This window comes from Panthera uncia, assembly GCF_023721935.1.
Source record: "Panthera uncia isolate 11264 chromosome C1 unlocalized genomic scaffold, Puncia_PCG_1.0 HiC_scaffold_3, whole genome shotgun sequence".
In the NCBI taxonomy this organism is placed as follows: Eukaryota; Metazoa; Chordata; class Mammalia; order Carnivora; family Felidae; genus Panthera; species Panthera uncia.
The window spans coordinates 50,360,064-50,381,584 of record NW_026057584.1 but is presented as its reverse complement, the minus strand read 5'-3'; the positions used below and the strand labels follow the sequence as shown (position 1 = coordinate 50,381,584).

The following is a 21,521-nucleotide window of genomic DNA, read 5'->3' as shown; positions in this document are numbered from 1 at the left end:
TAATCCTCTCATCCTTATGCCTATTTATGTAAGAAGTTCAGATTCCACATCTCCCCTAAAGACTCCACACATGTGAACCATCTTGATGGGAGAAATCACAGATACCACTTTGTTTCACCACCGAGCTACCTCATTTCCGGGCCCTGGAAAGCCCTACCTACCTGTACTTCATAATGCCCTGTTCCTCCACAAGAACAAAAGAAAAATAACTTCTTGCCCCCAACATGAAGCAAAGGGCATTTTTTCTATAGCATCTGTCTAGCCATCAGCATTTTCCAGCATTCCATGCCTCAAGGCATTCCCAGAATCAAAGGAGACACAGATATGTAACAATTACACTATGACTCAGTAAGTACTATACTAAAGGCATCTACAAGGTTCAGAAGAAAAAGAGGATGGTACATTATGAAAAAGAAGGTAATGTTTGAACTCACGGTTGACAATATGACCAGGAGTCATATATAAAACTATATATATCTTATATATAATATAAGTGAGAATATCAGCAAACATTCCATTCCAGAGGTAGGAAACAACATGAGGAAAAGCATGGAGGCTTCCAGTGAGCAATTGCTGAAATTGTTCTGGGTACTACAATGACATCTGAAAATGTAAGTTTTGTATCTTTTATATCTGTTGTGTATAATACACACAAATATAGTATAAAGTATATACAGGAAAGAGCAATCTTAAATTAACTTGGGCATCGCTTTATATTAAAGCTACATGAGATAAATAACTCTTCCCCACTTATGATAACATAAAGGCTTTTAGACCAGAGCTGGAATACAGACTGATGCAAAAACGTCCCATTCTCATGAATGGAAGTTGTGATGTTATATTATTCATAAAAACCATGAACTCTGAAGATGATTTTATAAGACAAATAGCGTAATTGTATCAGAAAAACAACCATTTGCTGAATCTCACCAATTTATATACATGATGTCACTTACTCTATCCCCACAATAGCCCTCTGAGGTAGATATCCCCATTCTACACTACAGAAACAAACTCAGAAAAGCAATTCATCATGACATAAATGACAGAGCTGAGATTGAAATCCCAGAATTGTTTCATGCTATGGAATCCTTCCTCTCATATACCCCTAAAACCCTAGCAGGAACCAGCAAATGCTCATTAGGATGAAGATTTTGACCGTATAACTAACTATACACATATATGTAGCAACATGGCACAGGAGAAAGAACACTAGACCTACTGTACCAAGAATCAAGAAGACAGAATTCTAAGAAGAAACCTTGTGATCTCTACTATGTGACATTGGATAAATTACTTACCCTTGAGTAGGTTAAACTAGTTAATTTCTAAGACTCTATCCAGCTTTACAAGACTAAAGTGCTCCATTATTAACTGTCACTCAGTATTTTTATGACAAGGGGTTTAAAGCTCTTGTGATAGTTTCTTCATTCACTTTTCTTCATGAAAAAATAATCCCTACTGAGCAATTTGGTTGTGGAGATTAAATGAGGTCATGGGCATGAAAATGCCTCGTATCAAGAGTGGCATAATGCAATAAACACTGAGGAAGTGTTTCCTGACCCTTAAGCTGCAGTTAAGTTAGTGCAAAGCAGCTTTAAATGCTAGTGTGTAAAAAAGCCCACATTTGTATCTGAGAGATCTGAGACAATGTAATGAGAAGTATATAGTTCTGGGCCAGATTTACATCATGGCTCTGCTACTTCCTTGCAATAGGAGTTTATGCAAATTACTTATCTTCTCTGAGCTTTGGTTTCACATCAGTAAATGAGCATAATCATCACATAGGGTTAGTGTGAAGGCTAAATGAGCAACACTTAGAGGATCAAATCAGATAAAATTTAGCACAGTGTCTGGTGTCAGTAAACGTTAGCTCTATTACTTAGCCAGCATTTTCAACTTGGACAAAACTCTTATTAACAACCAAGGTCAAATTTGACCTTTATGCCCATCTCAAGTTCTGCCAGCTGGGCCTTGCTTCAGGTTACACACAAAGACCCTTCCTTGTACATTTTGGCTGAAGGTAAAAATTAAGAATGAGCTGAAGTTCAGCTTCAGCCTAGGAAGTTGTGCATTATCTGCCCCTCAGATTCAGCTCGTTTTTGCAAGATCTAACAACCAAATGCCTCCAACCTGCTTTCTGGCACCCACAACTCGTATGTGATCAATGACCATGTAATTATATGGGTTATGGTCATACCTAGTTAGTATGGCATCTTGATTTAAGATTAATAATTGAATATCCACTTTCAAATAAAGATACACATTTTAGATGTAACTTGCAGTGGAGAGCTCCCTAAATTGAATTGTCAGTTCAAGTATGAATGTGCCTTTAGAATGCAAGTATTTCTTACATGATACTTGCTATAAAGATTCTCTTTCTGCTGCAAGGAAGATGCTGAAATTGGTGTACATGCTGTTACAGACAATATGCAAATGGAAATTCAGTTACATTGTTCCACTGTCAGATTTTTAGAAGCAAAGTTTACGAAAAAATTTCTTCTCAAGTAATTGTGAGGCAGTAAATGTATGCAAAAGTATTAAAAAAAACTGAACAAGGGCAACATACTTTAGGTTTGTTTCTGGAAATATCATCCAAAAATGCATGAAGTTTCAGTTTGTGAGAATACTTTAATGAAATTTTATCATTACTACTGACCCCCAAAACTTCATATCCAGGAGTTAAAAAGGAAATGCCTTTAACTTAGTTACTGGTGGAGAAAAGGTAAATCTTAATAATTTGATAGCAAAAAAGCACACACACATACACACACACACAAATTTAATTTGACATTAACTTCATGAGTTGCTCTCCACTCTATACTTGCAAGTAACTATTTAGTATTTTAAATGAATGGGTTAACATGAGCACAGGAGCAATTTAGCAATTGACAAAGGTGAGAAATGAATGCTTCTGAACTATATTAAACTTTAAAAATATAACTGATGTGATAAAATTATAATAATTTTTGAATAAAATTTGTTCATGTATTTTAGAAGCTTATATTTTATAATAGTGATTTTCAACATAGGCCTTGGCCAAATACTAACTGCAAGACTAGACCATTGAGCATTTGGCCAGTACATACACTGTGAACATGACTTAACCATATACCACAGTTAAGATAGGGCAATCACCAGGTTGCTTATCCAGTATAGCCCCATCTTCGGGTCACTCATTTCCCAGGTTTATGGACCTTGTGCAAGAAGTTGACCAGAATCTGTCCATCTATCTAACTCTTTTTTCTTATACTGTTTTTAAAGTTCATTTATATTTATTTTTAGAAAGAGAGCAAGTAAGGAGCAGAGAGAGAAGGAGAAAGAATCCCAAGCAGGCTCCGCACCTGTCAGCACAGAGTCCTGCACAGACTGGACCCCAACTAATTTTTTTAAAGTTCACTTATATTTATTTTGAGAAAGAAAGCAGGTAAGGAGCAGAGAGAGAGGGAGAAAGAATCCCAAGCAGGCTCTCCACCTGTCAGCACAGAGCCCTGCAAAGAACTGTAACCCAAGAAGTGTGAGATCATGACCTGAGCAGAAATCAAGAGTCAGATGCTCAACCTACTGAACCACTAGGTACCTCCATCTATCTAACTCTTAACGTTAAAAGAAAGTAGTAAGGTAAAGGTTAAGGTGGTTGCACTTAATTGGAAATGAGACATGGCCCTCTCTGGCTAGGTTCCTCACTTTAATTTGCTAATTTATCCTATTTGGTTATTTTTAGGTCAAAATGACAGCTGAAAACTTTTCTTGGAAATGAACCATATTAGAGTTAGGCATGCTTGATCTGAAATGTTAATGACAGTAATATGTATGGAAAGTTTGATTCATACAAGCATCCAAACCTTAATATACTTAAAGCAACTTTCCCCTCTGAAAATAACATCAAGTAGGGTCAATAAATACTAATTTTCCAGGGTGTCTGGGTGGCTCAGTCCATTAAGCATCTGACTCTTGATTTCAGCTCAGTTCATGGGATCGAGTCCCATGCCGGGCTCTGTGCTGACAGAGTGAAGCCTGTTTGGGATTCTCTCTCTCCCTCTCTCTCAAAAACAGATTTCATTTTATTTTTTAAAAATTTACTTATTTAAAAAACATATATTAATTTTCCTTTCAATCCAATAGGACCAGATAATCATTTTTCACTAAAGATTACAACATTTAAAATTTCAAACAATCTTATTCCCAAATGACAAAGATCACAGCAAATCTTTAGAAAGAGAGGCATGGTGTCTACTTGAAAATTAAGGCCAATGCCTTCAAATGAAATGGTGGTTTGTGCTCAAGTGGCCATAAAGAAGAGATAAAGGACAGATGCGGAGTTACTACTTTAAGGATTACTCATTCATAAACGTTTTTATGAATAACACAGCTGAAGTCTCCCAAAGGCAAGTCACTGTAACAGATCGCTGGGCCTGATTACATGTAAAGTAATTAGTAGATTATGATGCATTACCTGAAAAGAACTTGAGCTTGATTTAGAAGGTATAGTGATAGGTATATAGTAGACTTTACCATTCTCAGATTAATGCCACAGCCTATCAGTGAATTTACTTTCTTTCTTTCTGACCAACTTACCTTAGACTGGATTTGTGAACTTTGAATATATAAGCAAAGAACAAAGAAAGAAAAAGAAGACAGACCAAAAAAGTAAAAGAGTCAGCCCACCCAATGAGGCTCCTACAACAGAAACACTAATTGGTATACTTCCTTTTATTCCTCATATATGTTGTTTGTTCTTGCGTTTGGACTTTTACCTTCACTGTTCTCTCTGCCCATTTCTGGCTCCTTCTCATCTTTCATGTGCCAGCCCAAATGATTCCCACACAGAGGCCTTCCATGATGACACTTCCTAAGTAGTGCCTCAAGCAACTCTCTCCCTAACTCCCCAGCCCATCATCCTGTGTATTTCCCTGTCACTGTCAGAAGTTTGCTCTTTTACTACCTACCATTAACATGCAAACTTAACTGAAAAAGGGGAACTTCTCTATTTTGTTCACCACTATATCCAGGCATCTAGAAATATTTGCTGAATACATGAATGGAAAAGAGGTAGGAAATTATTAGGAGAGTGCCAGTGACTTTGGAGCGGATCCAAAATGGGAAGTCATGGGAATCACTTGTGCCAAGTTCCATGATTACCTTGAAAAGAGAAGGGGAAATTAAGAGCTAAGTTGGAAAAAAGAAAAAAGAAATAAATAAGAGTCTAATAGAGAAGGAAAAAAGCCCCATTTCAAATCTAAGGCACTGTTTCATGTTGTAGACTCTGGGTCTGGAGTTCTCTCTTGTCCAGCAAGAGAGCAGGACTCAGGATTAAAATGCCAAGAGAGGCTAATGTCCGGGAGGAAACAAGAGCCCTGAGTAAGGGTCCTTGCTCCATTTTAACTAAGATCAGAAGGCTTACAAATGTGATGGGTGTGAACAAAGAGACAATGAAATCTTGAACATTAACTTACGGGCATGGGGGTATGGGGGTTTTAAAGATACGTGGTGTTAGGGGTTTGAGTCAATATAAAACAAAATTCTGGGGTTGGGCAGAAGGTTGTTTACAGTGGACAAGAAAGACAGAGGATGCTACCTCAGGGTCAACAAGGCACCTTTCTTCTGCTAATTAGCTCTGCTCTGAGGTCTGTAGACCTGTTTACCTATTTTGGTCCTTCCTTCCCGTGAAAGCAGCTTTCTGCCATTGTACTAAATTGGGGGGCATTTTTGCCCTGAAACCTAATGTTGTCTACCTCATCTTGGATGTTTTCATCCTGAGATTTCCTATTCCTATGCCTTTGTCAATATTGGGGGCCTTTGCCCCATACCTAATCTTACTTACCTCATCTTGTTTACCCAAACGTGGGTGTACATCCTATGGCTAACTCTTTATGCCTTGTTAACCCATCCATGCAAGCTCATGGAATTCCTAAGCTTATTCCCCAGTTTCACTTACTGAAGAATATGTAGGGGTACTGCTAGCTTAGATGAAATTTATCTCATCCAGCCAATATTTGCTCAACTGCATCGGATTCTTACTATCATACTATAATAGAATAAGGGAATTACAATCTTGGTGTAATTTCAATTGATTCTTACATTCATACATTTAAACTGTACATCTTTTTGTTCTTTAACAGGTATATATACTCTTTTTGTAGCCATGCTCTTCTTAACTTGGACATGGGAAATAAATGTCCTCTACTTCTAAAACTCAATTAAAATTCAGTTATCGGGGCGCCTGGGTGGCTCAGTCGGTCAAGCGGCCGACTTCGGGTCAGGTCATGATCTCACGGTCAGTGAGTTCGAGCCCCGCGTTGGGCTCTGTGCTGACAGCTCAGAGCCTGGAACCTGTTTCAGATTCTATGTCTCCCTCTCTCTGACCCTCCCCTGTTCATGCTCTGTCTCTCCCTGTCTCAAAAATAAATAAAACGTTAAAAAAAAATTAAAAAAAAAAAGAAGTAAAATTCAGTTATCAAAGTAGTTGCGCCCTAACATTAATTACTATGCACTATTAGTATATTTTAATAGCCATATCACTATACTCAAGACTGAACGGGGAGCTGTTTTCAACCCTAACTATATGTACTAAAAATGTTTAGATATGCAAATAAGTGTTCAACTAGTATTTTAAAGTAAAAGCTTTTGAAAGTAACAAAAAGGGGGAGCCTGGGTGGCTCAGTCAGTTAAACATCTGACTCTTAATTTTCTCAGGTCATGATCTCACATCAAGCCCCGCACTGGGCTCTGTGCTGCCGGTGCACAGACTGCTTGGGATTCTCTCTCTCTCCTCCCCCCACTTTCCTCTCTCTCTCAAAATAAACATTAAAAAAAAAAAAAATGAGAATGAAAGTGAGTAAAGAAATAAAAGTAACCAATTAACAGAGATTCTACCTCCTTAATAAACAAGGATATGCAAATTAAAGCAAGAGGTGTGTTTCACCTTTTGAAGAGGCAAAGGTGTGTTGGCAATAATAGAGAAAAATATATTCCCACAATTGCAGGAGTAAAACTGATACAGTCGTGCTAGAAGGAAATCTAATATTATGTGTCAAAGTTTAAAATGTGTACATGCTTCCACCAAGCAATCTTGTGAGAAATTATCCTAAGGAGACAAGTTGACCAAGATATAGATACAAGATATTTATAATGAAAAACAAGAAGTTGCCTAAATGTTCATCCAAGTGAAATTATTAAATTAGTCACAGCATATGTGGAGGCATTAAAAAAAAAAAAAGCAAAGAACTTTTCAACTATTGAGTGAAATAAGCAGAATATAGGGCTAGCATACATGGTATCGCAGGATTGTACAAAAAACAACAAAAACGGTATGTTGTGGTTTAAGTTTAGAGTAAGAAAAGTTAAGACAAAAAAAAAAGTTAAACAAAATGTCAGAAATAATACTGTCAATTTACTTTTACCTTAAATTTTCCAAGTTACCTTTGTCTTTTTTTTTTTTTTTTTTTTGATAGACTATTAAGAATAATCAGACACTAGTCAGTCAGTCAGTCAGTCAGTTTGGGTATATGAGGAAAAAAACTCAGGCAAGAAAAACTTCACAAGACTATGAAGGAGTGCTATCTTCTTGGCCTGAACAGGGGTAAATAATGGCATATGTACGTGCGCCCTACCTCATTTTAACCCTAAGTGCACATATTCAAATGCCTACTTTCCCTCTCAGGATATCGATTACCAACAAGTTACCACCACTCTAGGATACTAATATTTCAAAATAAACAACATTTAGTCTTAATTTTAACTGCTCGCTGCATCATCAGCCTATTTCAAGTCTAAAAGTATTCTATTAAAAAATCCTCACTGAACCACTGAAAATTTTCAACAGTGACAACTATTCTCTGCTTTAAATATAAACTGGAAAAATCATCCACAAAATAGCAATATGAGAATCTTGTGGCACCTCAATGTCATTCTACTCTCTGTATCTGAACAAAGAAGAACGTTCTATAACTGAATTCATGGTGGCTTTCTTTCCTCTTCACATGTTACCAGTGTATACTATAAGAAGTTGTGAGGGGCGCCTGGGTGGCTCAGTCGGTTAAGCGGCTGACTTTGGCTCAGGTCACCATCTCGCGGTCCGTGAGTTCGAGCCCCGCGTCGGGCTCTGTGCTGACAGCTCAGAGCCTGGAGCCTGTTTCAGGTTCTGTGTCTCCCTCTCTCTGACCCTCCCCCAGTCATGCTCTGTCTCTCTCTGTCTCAAAAATAAATAAACGTTTAAAAAAAAAAAAAGTTGTGAAAAAAGCTCTATTTGATATCCAGATAGGAAGCTGCTGAGAAACAGGTTAGTTTTTAAACCAAATGAGCTCCTCTGCCCTCCATGCCAACCACTAAGCAGGTCTTTCCCATTTATTCATGATTGATGTAGTAGTTCTCAGCAACATGTGCGCTAGTTCCATAATCATTCTATTCCCATTCTTTCATGTAACTGTCCATTTGGTCACATAAACAATTAGTAATGTGATGGCACAAATTTCCTTTTAGTTCTTAATTTTTAAAAAATGTTATGTGATTTTATTTTCCAATTTTGTTTAAAATTGTTTTCCTGTGGAGTGTTCTTTCAAAATATTTAAGCAAAGTTTGTGACAGCTGACCTGGCATCAAATGCTATACTTAGACATTCCTAAAGTTTATTTTAAACTAAGTTGAAACTAAAACTCTCATATTATTGAATACATTTCTAGAGATACATAATTAAGGAAATAATTCAAAATGGGATACAGTCTAGTGTTTATTTTATGTTATGGCAGGTACACTTGAATTTCAAAAATTTAAAACATATAAAAAGTGGTTAGGGACTAACATTTGTATCAACAATTGATAAATGTCTAAGATTGTTTATTATACAGCAGGGTACAATGGTAGTGCTAATGCCAGTAGGGCACCATGGAAGTTAGTCTAAAAATTATCACCAGGCTTTATACAAGCAACAACATATGCTGCTGTTTTAGAATTTCCGGACATAGTCTGCTTCTAATGCTAAGCAGTCCTTTAACGTTTTTAATGTTATATAGTGTTACAGTATTTAGTTTGGCAAATGTTTCAAAATAAAGTAGAAATGTATTCATAACATCACAGAAATGCACATCCAGTTTTGTTTTCAATAAGAACCATAGGTACAGATCAGAACTCTTCCCTATATGAAATAATTTACACACAGATGAATGCTATAATATCACTATCTAAAATAATCACTAAATACAATTCTTTTTCAGAAATAAACAAGCAAAGGGTTTTTTCATTTTCAAATATCAAAAACATAGAGATAATGTATGCTTTCCAAACAATGATCTTCTAAAATTATAGGAATAATTTTAGTGAATTCAGTGAAGGTAAAAGCTAAATCAACCAAGTGTACTGTAGTACAACCATATTAAATGAAACCAATGATCAGAAAATACAATCGTAGGAAAGAAATTTATAATCCACAAAACTGCTTTTCAGGCCTCAAGGTAAAACAGTTCCACAGTTTACAGGTAAAACCAAAGCAACAAAAATGCGTGCTTGTCTTCAATAAGTAGATATTTTATGCGGAAGATGTAACACTTTGCTTGTAGACAGCATGGTATGCATTTCTCAGCAAGACATAAGGAAAACAAGATTCCAAAAGATCCATTGTCAGGAATGGGGATTCCTGCACAATCTGAAAAGTTGCAAAAATTCATCAAAGAATTAAAGTTATTTATAATGGGAACATTTACTCATAGCCAGTAAATCATAATTTCTATAGTGTTCTTATTAGAAATTGATAGAAAATTATTTTCCTTTTACTTTAAAACCTGAAATATAAACGTGTCACAATGTTTTGCTAGCAAAATGTCTAAAATCACCACTTTTCAATGAAGTCTATTAATCAACAGGAATATATTGAGCACGTTCACATTTGCCCTCAACAATACACTAGACATGCAAGACAATACAAACATATTCAAAATATGGTCCATATCATCAAGTCCCACTGGGTTCCCAAGACTAAGTAAAAAAGCCAAATAAACATAAGACCAGCTGTAATGAAGTGGAAAGCCAGGAGTTCAAAAGGGATGAAAGATTAATGTGGGCCAGAGTAATGAGGAAAGTCTACCTAGACAAAGAGTATAGTATAGCTATGGGGTATGCTAAATCATAAGACAGATACAGATCTCTGCAGGAAAAGGAAACTATTTCAAGTGAGGGAAGAGTCACATGGTAGAAACAAGCATAGCTGGTTTGGATGGTGAAGAGACAGCACTGACTAGGCATAGAGAATCCAAGAATGCAAATCTTTTATTTTGTTGTCTTCTGATATGGTTGCCATTTGGTAAAATACAAGTGATGTCAGTCTTTCCAGCAATATTTAGAAAGAGTGAACTGAACAGAAGGGATCAAAAAGGTACTTCAGCTCTTACTGATATTTAATTACTAAATCCCAAGAAAAGACTATCAGGAATAACAGAAACTTTGTTGTTGTTAATAAAAAATAAAACGAGACTTACCATATCTAGCAGTAAATAAACAGATTCTCTATTTCTTGTTGTTGTTTTATCTGTCTCCTGGCCAATTTTCAGTAGACTGGAGGATGCAAGCTTAAAGTATACAGACATTTTAAGTAAGTTTTAATGTTCACAAGTTTCTTGTTTATTTTCAGTATGCTTCAACTTATAATACAGCTACATATAAGATAATGGGCAAAATTCTAAGGCAGTCCAAACATCAGCTTAGAAAAAAAGAAGATCATATTGCAGAGCTCTAGGAGAGATCTGTTAAGGGAAAAAATGTCAAATGGCTCCTTGATTTTAATGCCTGCCTTCACCTGGTCCTCCTTCCAGAAAAAATAAATAAATAAAGAGAATTTATTCTGTTGTATCTGACAGTTGTCATTTTCCTCATAAAATGTCATGAGTTCTGCTATTAGATTATACATACCGCCAGAAATTCTTTCAGTCGGTCTTCAATGCTTCCTTTGTGAATTGTAAACAAAGCTGCAGCGATCTGGTTGATGGCTTTAGCCAAGCAATGTATGTTGTTGCAGTGCCCTGAGAAAGTGCAAATAGGGTTTGTGGTTTTTGCGAGACCCCAAAATTTCAAATAATACATAAAAGGCAAGTCTTTAATGAATGACTTCACAATCTACATAAATAGTGATTCAAAAGAGTTATTAAAAAGAGTTGGGACACAGCCTGCCTTGCTCTCCTTTCACTGTTATGAGGACTAGTGCTTTCAAAAATACTATAGCAAAAAAAAAGCAACAAATGATTATGCCTGCGTTGAACAGGCATATTTTCAAAAAAATCCCTAAAAGAAATTATACATTAGTTTTATATTCTCTCCGAAACCTAAAAAAGTTCTCAGCTGCTTTACATTTTGTCAATCTTCAAAACAATCTTAAGAGTTGGATGGATACTCCCTCACCATCCCCTGTCACACACAGTCAAGCACCCAAAGGTGCACACACACACATTTCATATATCAAGATATGGAAAGCTTAGAAAATCAACTACTCAAGGTTACAAAGCTACTTAAGTGGCTAGTAAGTTAACCTACATTCTATCATAAATGAACATTAATTACTTGAAGAGTATCTATTGTATCAAAACTCCTGACTTTTTCATTGTCAAAATAATTTTAAACCACTATTACCTTCTATAGCCGGGCTATACTGAGACATCACATTACTAGCCAGTGTCGGCAAAGAAACTGCCACAAAGACCATAAGGAGGCAGGCAATTTTATATTCTTCTTCTGGACTTATGTTTTCTAAGAGAGAAAATTAAAAATAAAACCAAGGTACTTCTTTAAAATTACTTGAGTTAATAATCAAACGAGATAAAGTAATTTTAATTTTTGTATAGAGTACATTACTGAGCTTCTACAGAACTAATCAGAACTGTTATAAGAAATATAGAACAGAAATAATATACATCATTGGTTATTATCACTACTCAAGCATATTTCGAGAACCTCTAACAAAAAGACAATTTTTTAAAAAATTGTAAGATTATAGGGTAAAAACTGTGATTAGGATAAGTGGAATCCTAAAATTTCTTAATTTTTATTTATTATTTTAGAGAGAGACAGAGAGAGAGAGCGCGCGCACGCACTAGCAGGAGACAGGGGTGTAGGGGAGGGGGAAGAATACCAAGCAGGTTCCACGCTCAGCGTGGAGCCCAACACAGGGCTGGATCCCACAACTCTGGGATCATGATTGAGCTGAAATCAAGAGGATGCTCAACTGACTGAGCCATCCAGACACCCCCTAAAATTTCTTAATTGTAAACTGGTAAGTAATTTTTTTTCAAATGTTTATTTTGAAAGAGAGAGAGACAGACAGACAGACAGACAAGCAGGGGGAGAGGCAGAGACAGAATCCCAAGCATTCTCCACACTCAGCGTGGAGTCCAGAGCCGGATGCAGAGCCTGATCTCACAAGCATGAGATGATGACCTGAGCCAAAATCAAGAGTCAGACACTTAACCAACTGAGCAACGCAGGCACCCTGAAAACTGATGTTACTTTATTAAAAAATTGTTTATTGTTGTTTAGAAAATTTATTATATCATACTCTGTAATGTCATTTAAAAAAATCCTTATTTTTTTCTAGAATTGATATAAAAGTGATTTGAAGTTTACTATTACTATTTAAAAGACATAAATGTGGAAAGTGGAGATTTCCAACCTCTCCATTTTAGAAGACAGAAGGAACCAGTCATAAATAAAAATAACTAGCACCGCCCTAAGTCTTTTAAGACCTAATCCTTTCTAAAACATTTATTGTAATGTGTACTAAAATTGCACGTTACCTAGGCACTTGAATCTGGTACCTGGGAAATTCTAGTTACCCTACTATTCATCCCACCACTTATACGTAAGAATTGAAAGAGCCAGAATGTGTTTTTAAAATTTAGTTATGGGAGCACCTGGCTTAGTCGGTTAAGCATCTGACTTCGGTTCAGGTCATGATCTCACGGTTCATGGGTTGAGCCCCACATCAGGCTCTGTGCTGACAGCTCGGAGCCTGGAGCCTGCTTTGGATTCTGTGTCTCCCTCTCTTTGGTCCTCCCCCACTCACTCTCTCTCTCTCTCTCAAAAATAAACATTAAAAAAAACTTTTTTAAATTTAGTTATGAAAAATGTAACTGTGGCAAAATGAGTAATCGTGGCACTCATGTGACTATAAATTAACATATTGCATGAAGAATGAGACAAAAATCAATGTTAAATAAAAAAAGAACAGATGAACCCAGCCAAACATGCTAGGTGCAAGAGGACAGGGATGGGCACTTAAGTATCAGAAACAGATAAAATGTTACTTACTTTGTAGAAAAATCTAGAAATATCTACAGAATTCTGGGTATTACATTTCAAAGAGCTGGACTTACAATCTTTTAAATGTTTAATACAATGTAACAATGTACAGACTCTATGGTAAATAGCTCTAGTTCAATGAAAATAGGACACCCTTTTCCAGTTATCAATTATGCTACCTACTGGGCCATCTCCATTAGTATACAAATGTTGCTAGTTTCTTTCCTGAAAAGAATTCTTCTCTTGATTTTTAAAAAAAAAATGTTTATTTTTGAGAGAGAGAGAGAATGCAAGCATGCATGCAAACGGAGTGGAGTTGGGACAGAGAGAGAAGGAGACACAGAATTCCAAACAGCACAGAGACCGACGCAGGGCTCAAACTCATGAACCACAAAGATCATGACCTGAGCTGAAATTAAGAGTTGGACGCTTAACCAACTGAGCCACCCAGGTACTCCAGCCCTTCTCTTGATTTTATTCCTGCCTCTAACTACTGTAATTTCATTTCTTTGCTCCCTTTTACAGTAAAGTTCTTGATAGAGTTGTTTTATACTGATTATTTCTTATTCCTTTTTCCAATTCGCTTGAAAGCCCTAACAGCCTTTTGCTCCAAAAATTCCACTGCTCTTGGCAACATTACCTATTGCCCATATTAATTCTACATAGTTGATCATTTCCTCTCCACTTTGCTGGAAGCTACTCTTTCCTAGTTTTTCTTCTCCTTCATCCATCCTTCTTTCTCAGTTTCTTTGTTGGTAGTTCCTCCTCTTCTCCTGGAGTTCTTAAAGTTGTAACTGTCCCAGGGCTCAGACCCTGATCCTCCTCAACTAACTGATCTCAGTAATCTCATCTAGTCTTATGGTTTAAATATCAACCTGTATGAGGGCTATGTCCCAAACACCAAAAATAAATAAATAAAAATAAAAATATAAATAAATAAATAAATAAATAATAAAATAAAATAAAATGCAAGTTTGACATTCAGCAGGCATTTGAGTAAATAAGTACCACATCTATATCTGTGTTGCCCTGATAATTTTAACTAAGACTAATATGTACTTACTAATGCATTTTACCTGATTTTTGTGAGGAGAGAGCTACCACCAAGGCAGGATCAATCTCACAAGGTAATCCAGCAGCTGATGATAACTCATATACATTCATTGCAACCTGATGAAATATGTAAGAATTACAGAGTAAGAAATCTCACTTTAGTAAGAAAAGATAATACTGTTTAAATTAGAGTCTACCTACAACAACACTAGATTTCAAAGCTTAGGTGACACAGGAACCACAGCACAACTAACCTATAATGAACAACTGTTATTAGTTCATGATGTACTGCTTGTTAGAACTTCCTGTTGTTAAGGCCAAAGAAAATTTGTATACTTTCTGTATAAAATGCCAACAAAATCAGCCTAACATTTTTTTTTTTTTGGAAGTATGGATATAATGTATCAAGTCAAAAGATAAATAAATGAACAAAAGCAAATCAAAATCACTGAACTTATATTTACACTCATACTTATTTAATGAAAAACTGTGGTGGTTCAATGACTCATCATACCATAGCCATAAATATGGTAAATTACTTACCATAATAGAATTTTTTAAAAATTTATTTTGAGAGAGAGAGAGCGAGTGAGCAGGGGAGGGGCACAGAGAGGAGAGAGGGAATCCCAGGCAAGCTCTACACTGTCATTGTAGAGCCTGACACAGGGCTCAAACTCAAAACTGTGAGATCATTTACCTGAGCCGAAAATAAGTGTCAGATGCTTAACTGATCAATGCACCCAGGAGCCCCCATAATAGATTTTTTTTTTAAGTAAGCTCCATGCCCAACGTGGTCCTTGAACTCACGACCCAGAAATCAAGAGCTGCATGCTCTACCAACTGAGCCAGCCAGATGGCCCATCATAGATTTTTAAGGAGTAATGACTTAAAACCCCATAAAGGAATTTCTAATGACTAAAGTAATTCTTTTTGGTGTCACATATGGATTTCATGTATTTAGGAGATATGTGTGTGTATATATATATATATGTATATATATATATATATAAAACTACCTACATAATTGGTTACCTCTGATGGTGCTACAAAAAAATTCAGTATAAAATATGAAGTAAAACTGTGTATCTTAAAATAAATAGAAATTGCCATGGATTAAGTTCTAGGAAAACATTTTTTTTTTGTGATCCACAAAAAAAATTACTCCACTCACTCTACACACAAAAAATAACTCAAAATAGATTATAAACTTAAACATAAGAGCTAAAACCACAAAATTCTTAGAAGTAATATAGGTATAAATTTTTCAACTGTGGGTTAGGCAATGGTTTCTTAGGGAACCAAAAGCAGAGGTAATCAAAGGAAAAAAAAGACAAATTAGGCTTCATCAAAATTAAAAACTTTTGTGCTGCAGAAGATATTATTAAGAAAATGAAAAAAACAGCCCACAGAACAAGAGATTTGCAAAGCATGTATCTGTTACTGGACTTGTATCCAAACATATAATGAGTTTTGTATCTCAGAATTAAAAAGGCAAACAATCCAAGTGAAAAAATGAGCAAATGATATGAACAGATATTTTTCCAAAGAAGATACACAAACAGCCAATAAGTAGATGAAAAGATGTTCAACATCCATCATTTCAGGAAAATGTTTAGCAAAACAAGGAGACACCATTTCATACACACTAGCATGGTTATAATTAAGAAGACAGACAGCAACAAGTATTGACAAGGATACAGAGAAAGTGAAACTTTCATACACTGCTGCTGGGAATGAAAAATGGCACAACCACTTTGAAAACAATTTGGCAGTTTCTCAAAAGGTTAAACATAGAGTTTCCATATGACCTAGCAATTCAATTCCTGGCATATACTTAAGAGAAAGGGAAGCATATGTCCACACAAAAACCTGTATATGGATAGTCACAGAAGTATTATTTATAATAGCCAAAAAGTGAAAACAACATAAATGACCATCAACTGATGAAAGGATAAATAAAATGTTGTATATCCATATAATGGAATATTATTCAGCAATTAGAAATGAAGTATTGATACATGCTACATCAATAAACCTTGAAAGCATTATGCTAAGTAAAAGCCAGTACCAAAAGACTACATATTGTATGATTTATATGAAGTGTCAAGAATAGGCAAACTTACAAAAACAGAAGGTAGATTAGTGGTTGCCTAAGGCTGGGACTAGGAACAATTAGGGAATTACTGCTAATGGGCATAAGGTTTCTTTCTGGAATGCTCTAAATTGGCTGTGGTGATAGTTCCACAACTCTGTGACTATAAATAAAGCTATTAAAAATATTTATCAGTCAGTTAAGCATCTGACTTCGGCTCAGGTCATGATCTCTCAGTTTGTGAGTTTGAGCCCCGAGTCGGGCTCTGTGCTGACAGCTCGGAGCCTGGAGCCTGCTTCAGATTCTGTGTCTCCTTCTCTCTTTGCCACTCCCCCAGTTGTGCTCTGTCTCTATCAAAAATAAATAAATGTAAGAAAAAAAATGTTTTAAATATGTATCTGGAGGACTGGTGGTTGCCAGAAGGGAGGGGGACTGGGCAGATGGGTGAAGGGAAGTAAGAGGTACAAACTTTCAGATATAAAATAAGTCACATGAATGAAAAGTACAGCATAGGGAATATAGTCAATAATGTTATAGTAACTTTGTATGGTGACAGATGGTAGCTATACTTATCAAGGCAAGCACTTCATAATGGGTATAAATGTTGAATCATTTCATTGTACATCTGAAACTAATGTATTGTATGACAACTATACTTCAATTAAAAATAGATTGATTTAAAAAAATACATGTTTGTTTTTTTTTTTTTAATATGAAGTTCTATTGAAAGTTTGCTAAAAACTAAACATAATTATGTTGGTGCTAAGAGAATTAGTTGCTCAGAATATTAATTAGTATTCTCATAATCCACACACCAGTGTATTCTCAAGGAAGGATTCTTTAATGTTTTAACTTTTTTTTCTACAGTTGTTTCCACTTAACAATTTTGAACTAATCATCATACATGGTTTTCAATTATAAAATCGTAGGACAATCATTGATCTCAAATGTTTATGCAAAGCACTGTGGGAGAAACAAAAATATAGAAAACACGGTCTTCAAAACGTTTACAACTTAGTATAAATTTAAAAGGAAAAACACAATTATAATGCAAGGCAGAACTTATTTAACTCTACAATGGATAAACAAAAAGTTGTCTGATAATAATAAGAAAAAAGAAATCCTTTATTGCCTGGGGATCAAGGAATGTTTCTTAGAAGATGGCAACTCAATCACGCCTTAAAAGATAAGCAGGATTTCAAAAGGCAGAAACAGAAAAGGGCAAGATTTGCAGGTAGAATAAATGAGAGGATGACACAGACAGATGTGAGCATGCACATTGGGAAGAACTAGTTACCTCACAGGATACATATATGAAGAGAGGGGCAGAGGAAGAAAGGGAAAGGGAAGAGCACAGGACAAGGATGGACAAGCGATGAAAGATAAGCCTCAGAAAGTGAGAGGCTTCAATCTGAGAAGACTTGAGTGTCATAAAAAGACTTTAGCGTAACTTTTTCAGCCACTGCATTTCAAAATATGAAACAGAAAATAATCTTTCCAAGACACATGAAAGTTTAGAAAACATATACATGAGGTCACTTACTGGATGTGTAACTACTGGTTAATTAATGCTGGGAGTAAATAAGTGAGTTGGATTTCATGATCAAAAAATTTTCAAAACAAAAATCATAAACTCACATGTGGTTACTAATCTTCTCTTATATTCATAAAAACAGGATATTAAAATTTTATTATACCCTATAATTGACATCCTTTTATAAGACTTTTTAAACATCAATTAAAAAAACAGATTGAACTTTATTTAAAACAAAACAACTCCTATCTCAATGGCTTGTTTTTCTTATTCTGCTAATAATGACCATGTATAAAAAGCTATAAGCTTAAGGAAAAAAGACCAATACCAACCCACTTTACATTGCTATAGGTGACCAAGGAAGATGAACTTTCAAAATGCCCACACAGCATTTTAGTGCTGAGCTCTCAAAGATGTATTTTCAAAGGCCAGCATGCTAATTAATCACTCTAAAACAGAAACTTTACAATTGTTTTGAGTTTATTAAATTTTATTTCACATGTAACTCATATTTCATTTTAGACAAATAGAAGTTTTATTACCTTCATATCAGTTTCTCTTGGAATGTGATCCTTGAAATCTTCAATTGAACTTACAAGAAAAGGAATGTGGTAAGATAAGACCTAGGCAGGACAACAAATAAAAATGTAGACTTATTTTTAAATGGCAAATCCTAAATTTATTAAATATTACCATTCAATTATTTCTAGTTTTCATAAAAATTATTTTACTTTTTCTATTTTCACATGATTTTCTAAAGTACTAAGACACGGAGAAATGAAATATGTTTGATGCCAAGCTGAGTAAAGCCAAAATGGAAAATGCTTTAATGAAGAGTGAAGTTGAAAATGTAGTAAAGTATCTAGGCAAACTATACCTCCCACCCCCAATTTCAATACCAAAATAAAAAATAAATTTAATAACCCTAATTTCTACATATTTGATTATATATAACTATGAAAACTGGAATTTTAAGTAACTTTTAATTTCTGGGAAATTAACAGGGATTATTTGACTGGATATGTACTTATAATGGTTTCTTACATCTCTAAGTGCTTCTTGTGCCAATGATCGGAAGGACAAAATTACACCAATTATTGTCATCCTCTTCAAGACACTGTCAACAGCTAAATTGGAAGAAAGGAGAGGAGAAGAACAGGAATTAGAGTCTTTCTTAACTTTGGAGAAAACTTTTAGTCATAAAATTCCCATGATAAAAGGCACAATAGCAATTTGATTAGAACAAGTGATTAAAGAGGCAAAGGTACTGAAAGCTGATATTAAAACTAAGGAAATTATAGTTTACTTCATATGGAGTACACACTATTCTTTAAAATGATTTAGATAGTTCACCAGAATCTTGAAATAATTACATAAGCAGCAACCCAGATAATCCTCTCAGAAATGGCAGAAGTAGGAGGGTGGAGAGAGAGACTCGGGGAGAAAGAGGAAGTTGTCAGAGTGGACAGGAGTTAAATGCCCAGAGGTCCCAGAACATGGAGATGATAAATTCTTAAATTGTTGAGGTGTGGAGAGTCAAGAAACAAAAAATGACTACTGAGATCACAAGCAGTTTTGGTAAGACCAGGGTGCTAAAGACTATAAACAGATTTGATAATTTACATTTCGTTAGAAAGCATTATTCTGAAAATTATTATTATATATTCAGTATTAAAACTTAACAAACTCAAGGCAATTAGAACTGGAAGGATCAATACTTTCATATTTTAAAAAGCCAACAAACATTTACTGAATTATTCCTGATATATAAGGCATAATACTGTATAATAAGAACACAAATATAAACAGAATAATAATCTAGACATTAAGTAACAGTCTAAACGGACTGCCAAGAAAACTAAGAAAATATGATCCTATTTATGAGATAAAAGATATACAGTTGACCCTTGAACAACACAGGTTTGAACTGTGCAGATCCACTTACATGTGGATTTTTTTCCACAGGTAAATGAAGTACAGTACTATAAATTTATTTTCTCTTACGATTTTAATAACATTTTTTTCTCTTGCTTACTTTATTGTAAGAATACAGTATATAATACATATGCCACATAAAATATGTTAACTGTTTATCAGTCTTCTGGTCAACAGTAGGCTATTCGTCATTAAATTTGGGGGGGAGTCAAAATTTCTATGCAGATTTCTGACTACGGGGGGTGGGGGGTCAATGCCCTTAAACCCCATGTTGTTCAGAGTCAACAGTATATAATATATATATATATACACATACATATATATATATTACATATATATACATACATATATATATACACACACACACATATATATATATACACATATATTTGATAACATATTTCTAGAAAAACATATAGAAAACTGTTAACTATAGTTGCCTTTGAGGAGTAGGATTGCAGAGAACTGTTTTGACTTTCTACGTCCTATGTGGATTGTTTAAAACTTGACCATAGCATCTTTATTAAAACATACTAACAGCCATAACATAAGCCAAAATGTGATGAGAATTAAAACAGTAGTGTTAATAAAATGAGGTGAGGCACAAATATGTTATACAATCCACATGAGCAGGAACTAGTCTAATCAATCAGTATTTTTAATCTTTCTCTAACACTCAGTGGAGTGAAACTCAGACTAGAAGATGTTTAATGACATGGTTATTCAAGAAAGGAGACTAGGAAATTGTTACGATCCAGAAAAGGAGAGAAGATAAAGGGCGAAAGGAACTATTTAAGAAAATATCGCCCAAGATGGTCATAAAAGAACATTAAGAAGACAAAAGCATTCCACATCAGCAAACAACAAAAAAAGGGAATCCAGAAAAAGGAAAGGCAGAGAGTATATCAGAAAATAAGTAGTGTGGTATAATCATATATTTTCCAAGTGATGATACCCAGAACTTAATCAAATAATTTTGCCAAAACTATATCCCACAACCTCCCCTTGAACAATAATGACACATTAAAAGTTCTGAGGGGCGCCTGAGTGGCTCAGTTGGTTAAGCATCCGACTTTGGCTCAGTCATGATCTCACTGTTCGTGTGTTCAAGCCCTGCATCAGGCTCTGTGCTGAAAGCTCAGAGTCTGGAGCCTGCTTCAGATCTGTGTCTCCCTCTCTCTGCCCCTCCCCCTCACACTCTATCTCTCTCTCCCTCTCTCAAAAATAAACATTAAAAAAAATTTTTTTTCAAGTTCTGAGAAACTTCATGTGTGTTTAACTTATTGTTAATGAATTATTTGCCATACCTTTTTAACCACTGGCACTTCCTCTTAGCCTCCATAATTTATTAATATCTTGCTATGCTTTGAATGTTTAAGTCTCTACAAAATTCATATATTAAAATCTTAAGCCCAAAAAGCTGATGGTATTAGGAGGTGTGGCCTTTTGAAGGTACTCAAGCCATGAGGGTGGAACTCTCAATAAATTGATTACTGCCTTCAGTAAGAGAGGCTTCAGAGAGAACCTTATCCCTTTCAGTTATGTGAAAATACAATGACAAGTCTGTGACGCTTAAGAGGAGCCTCACCATGCCAGCAGCATGAATTTGGACTTCCAGACTCCAGAACC

General features: G+C 35.3%; 1 protein-coding gene across 1 annotated transcript in view; it reads right to left on the bottom strand.

Moving 5' to 3' along the window:
* Positions 1-8,715: 8,715 nt before the first annotated feature.
* Positions 8,716-21,521, bottom strand: part of NCKAP1 (NCK associated protein 1) — a 108,456-nt gene continuing 95,650 nt past the window's right edge. The window contains exons 25-31 of the mRNA XM_049615378.1: positions 19,002-19,084; positions 18,500-18,580; positions 14,355-14,448; positions 11,614-11,730; positions 10,900-11,009; positions 10,470-10,559; positions 8,716-9,640 (exon numbers count right to left, since the gene is read on the bottom strand). Coding sequence (XP_049471335.1) covers positions 9,524-9,640; positions 10,470-10,559; positions 10,900-11,009; positions 11,614-11,730; positions 14,355-14,448; positions 18,500-18,580; positions 19,002-19,084 — 692 coding nt within the window. The 3' untranslated portion in view covers positions 8,716-9,523. The remainder of the gene's footprint in view (positions 9,641-10,469; positions 10,560-10,899; positions 11,010-11,613; positions 11,731-14,354; positions 14,449-18,499; positions 18,581-19,001; positions 19,085-21,521) is intronic.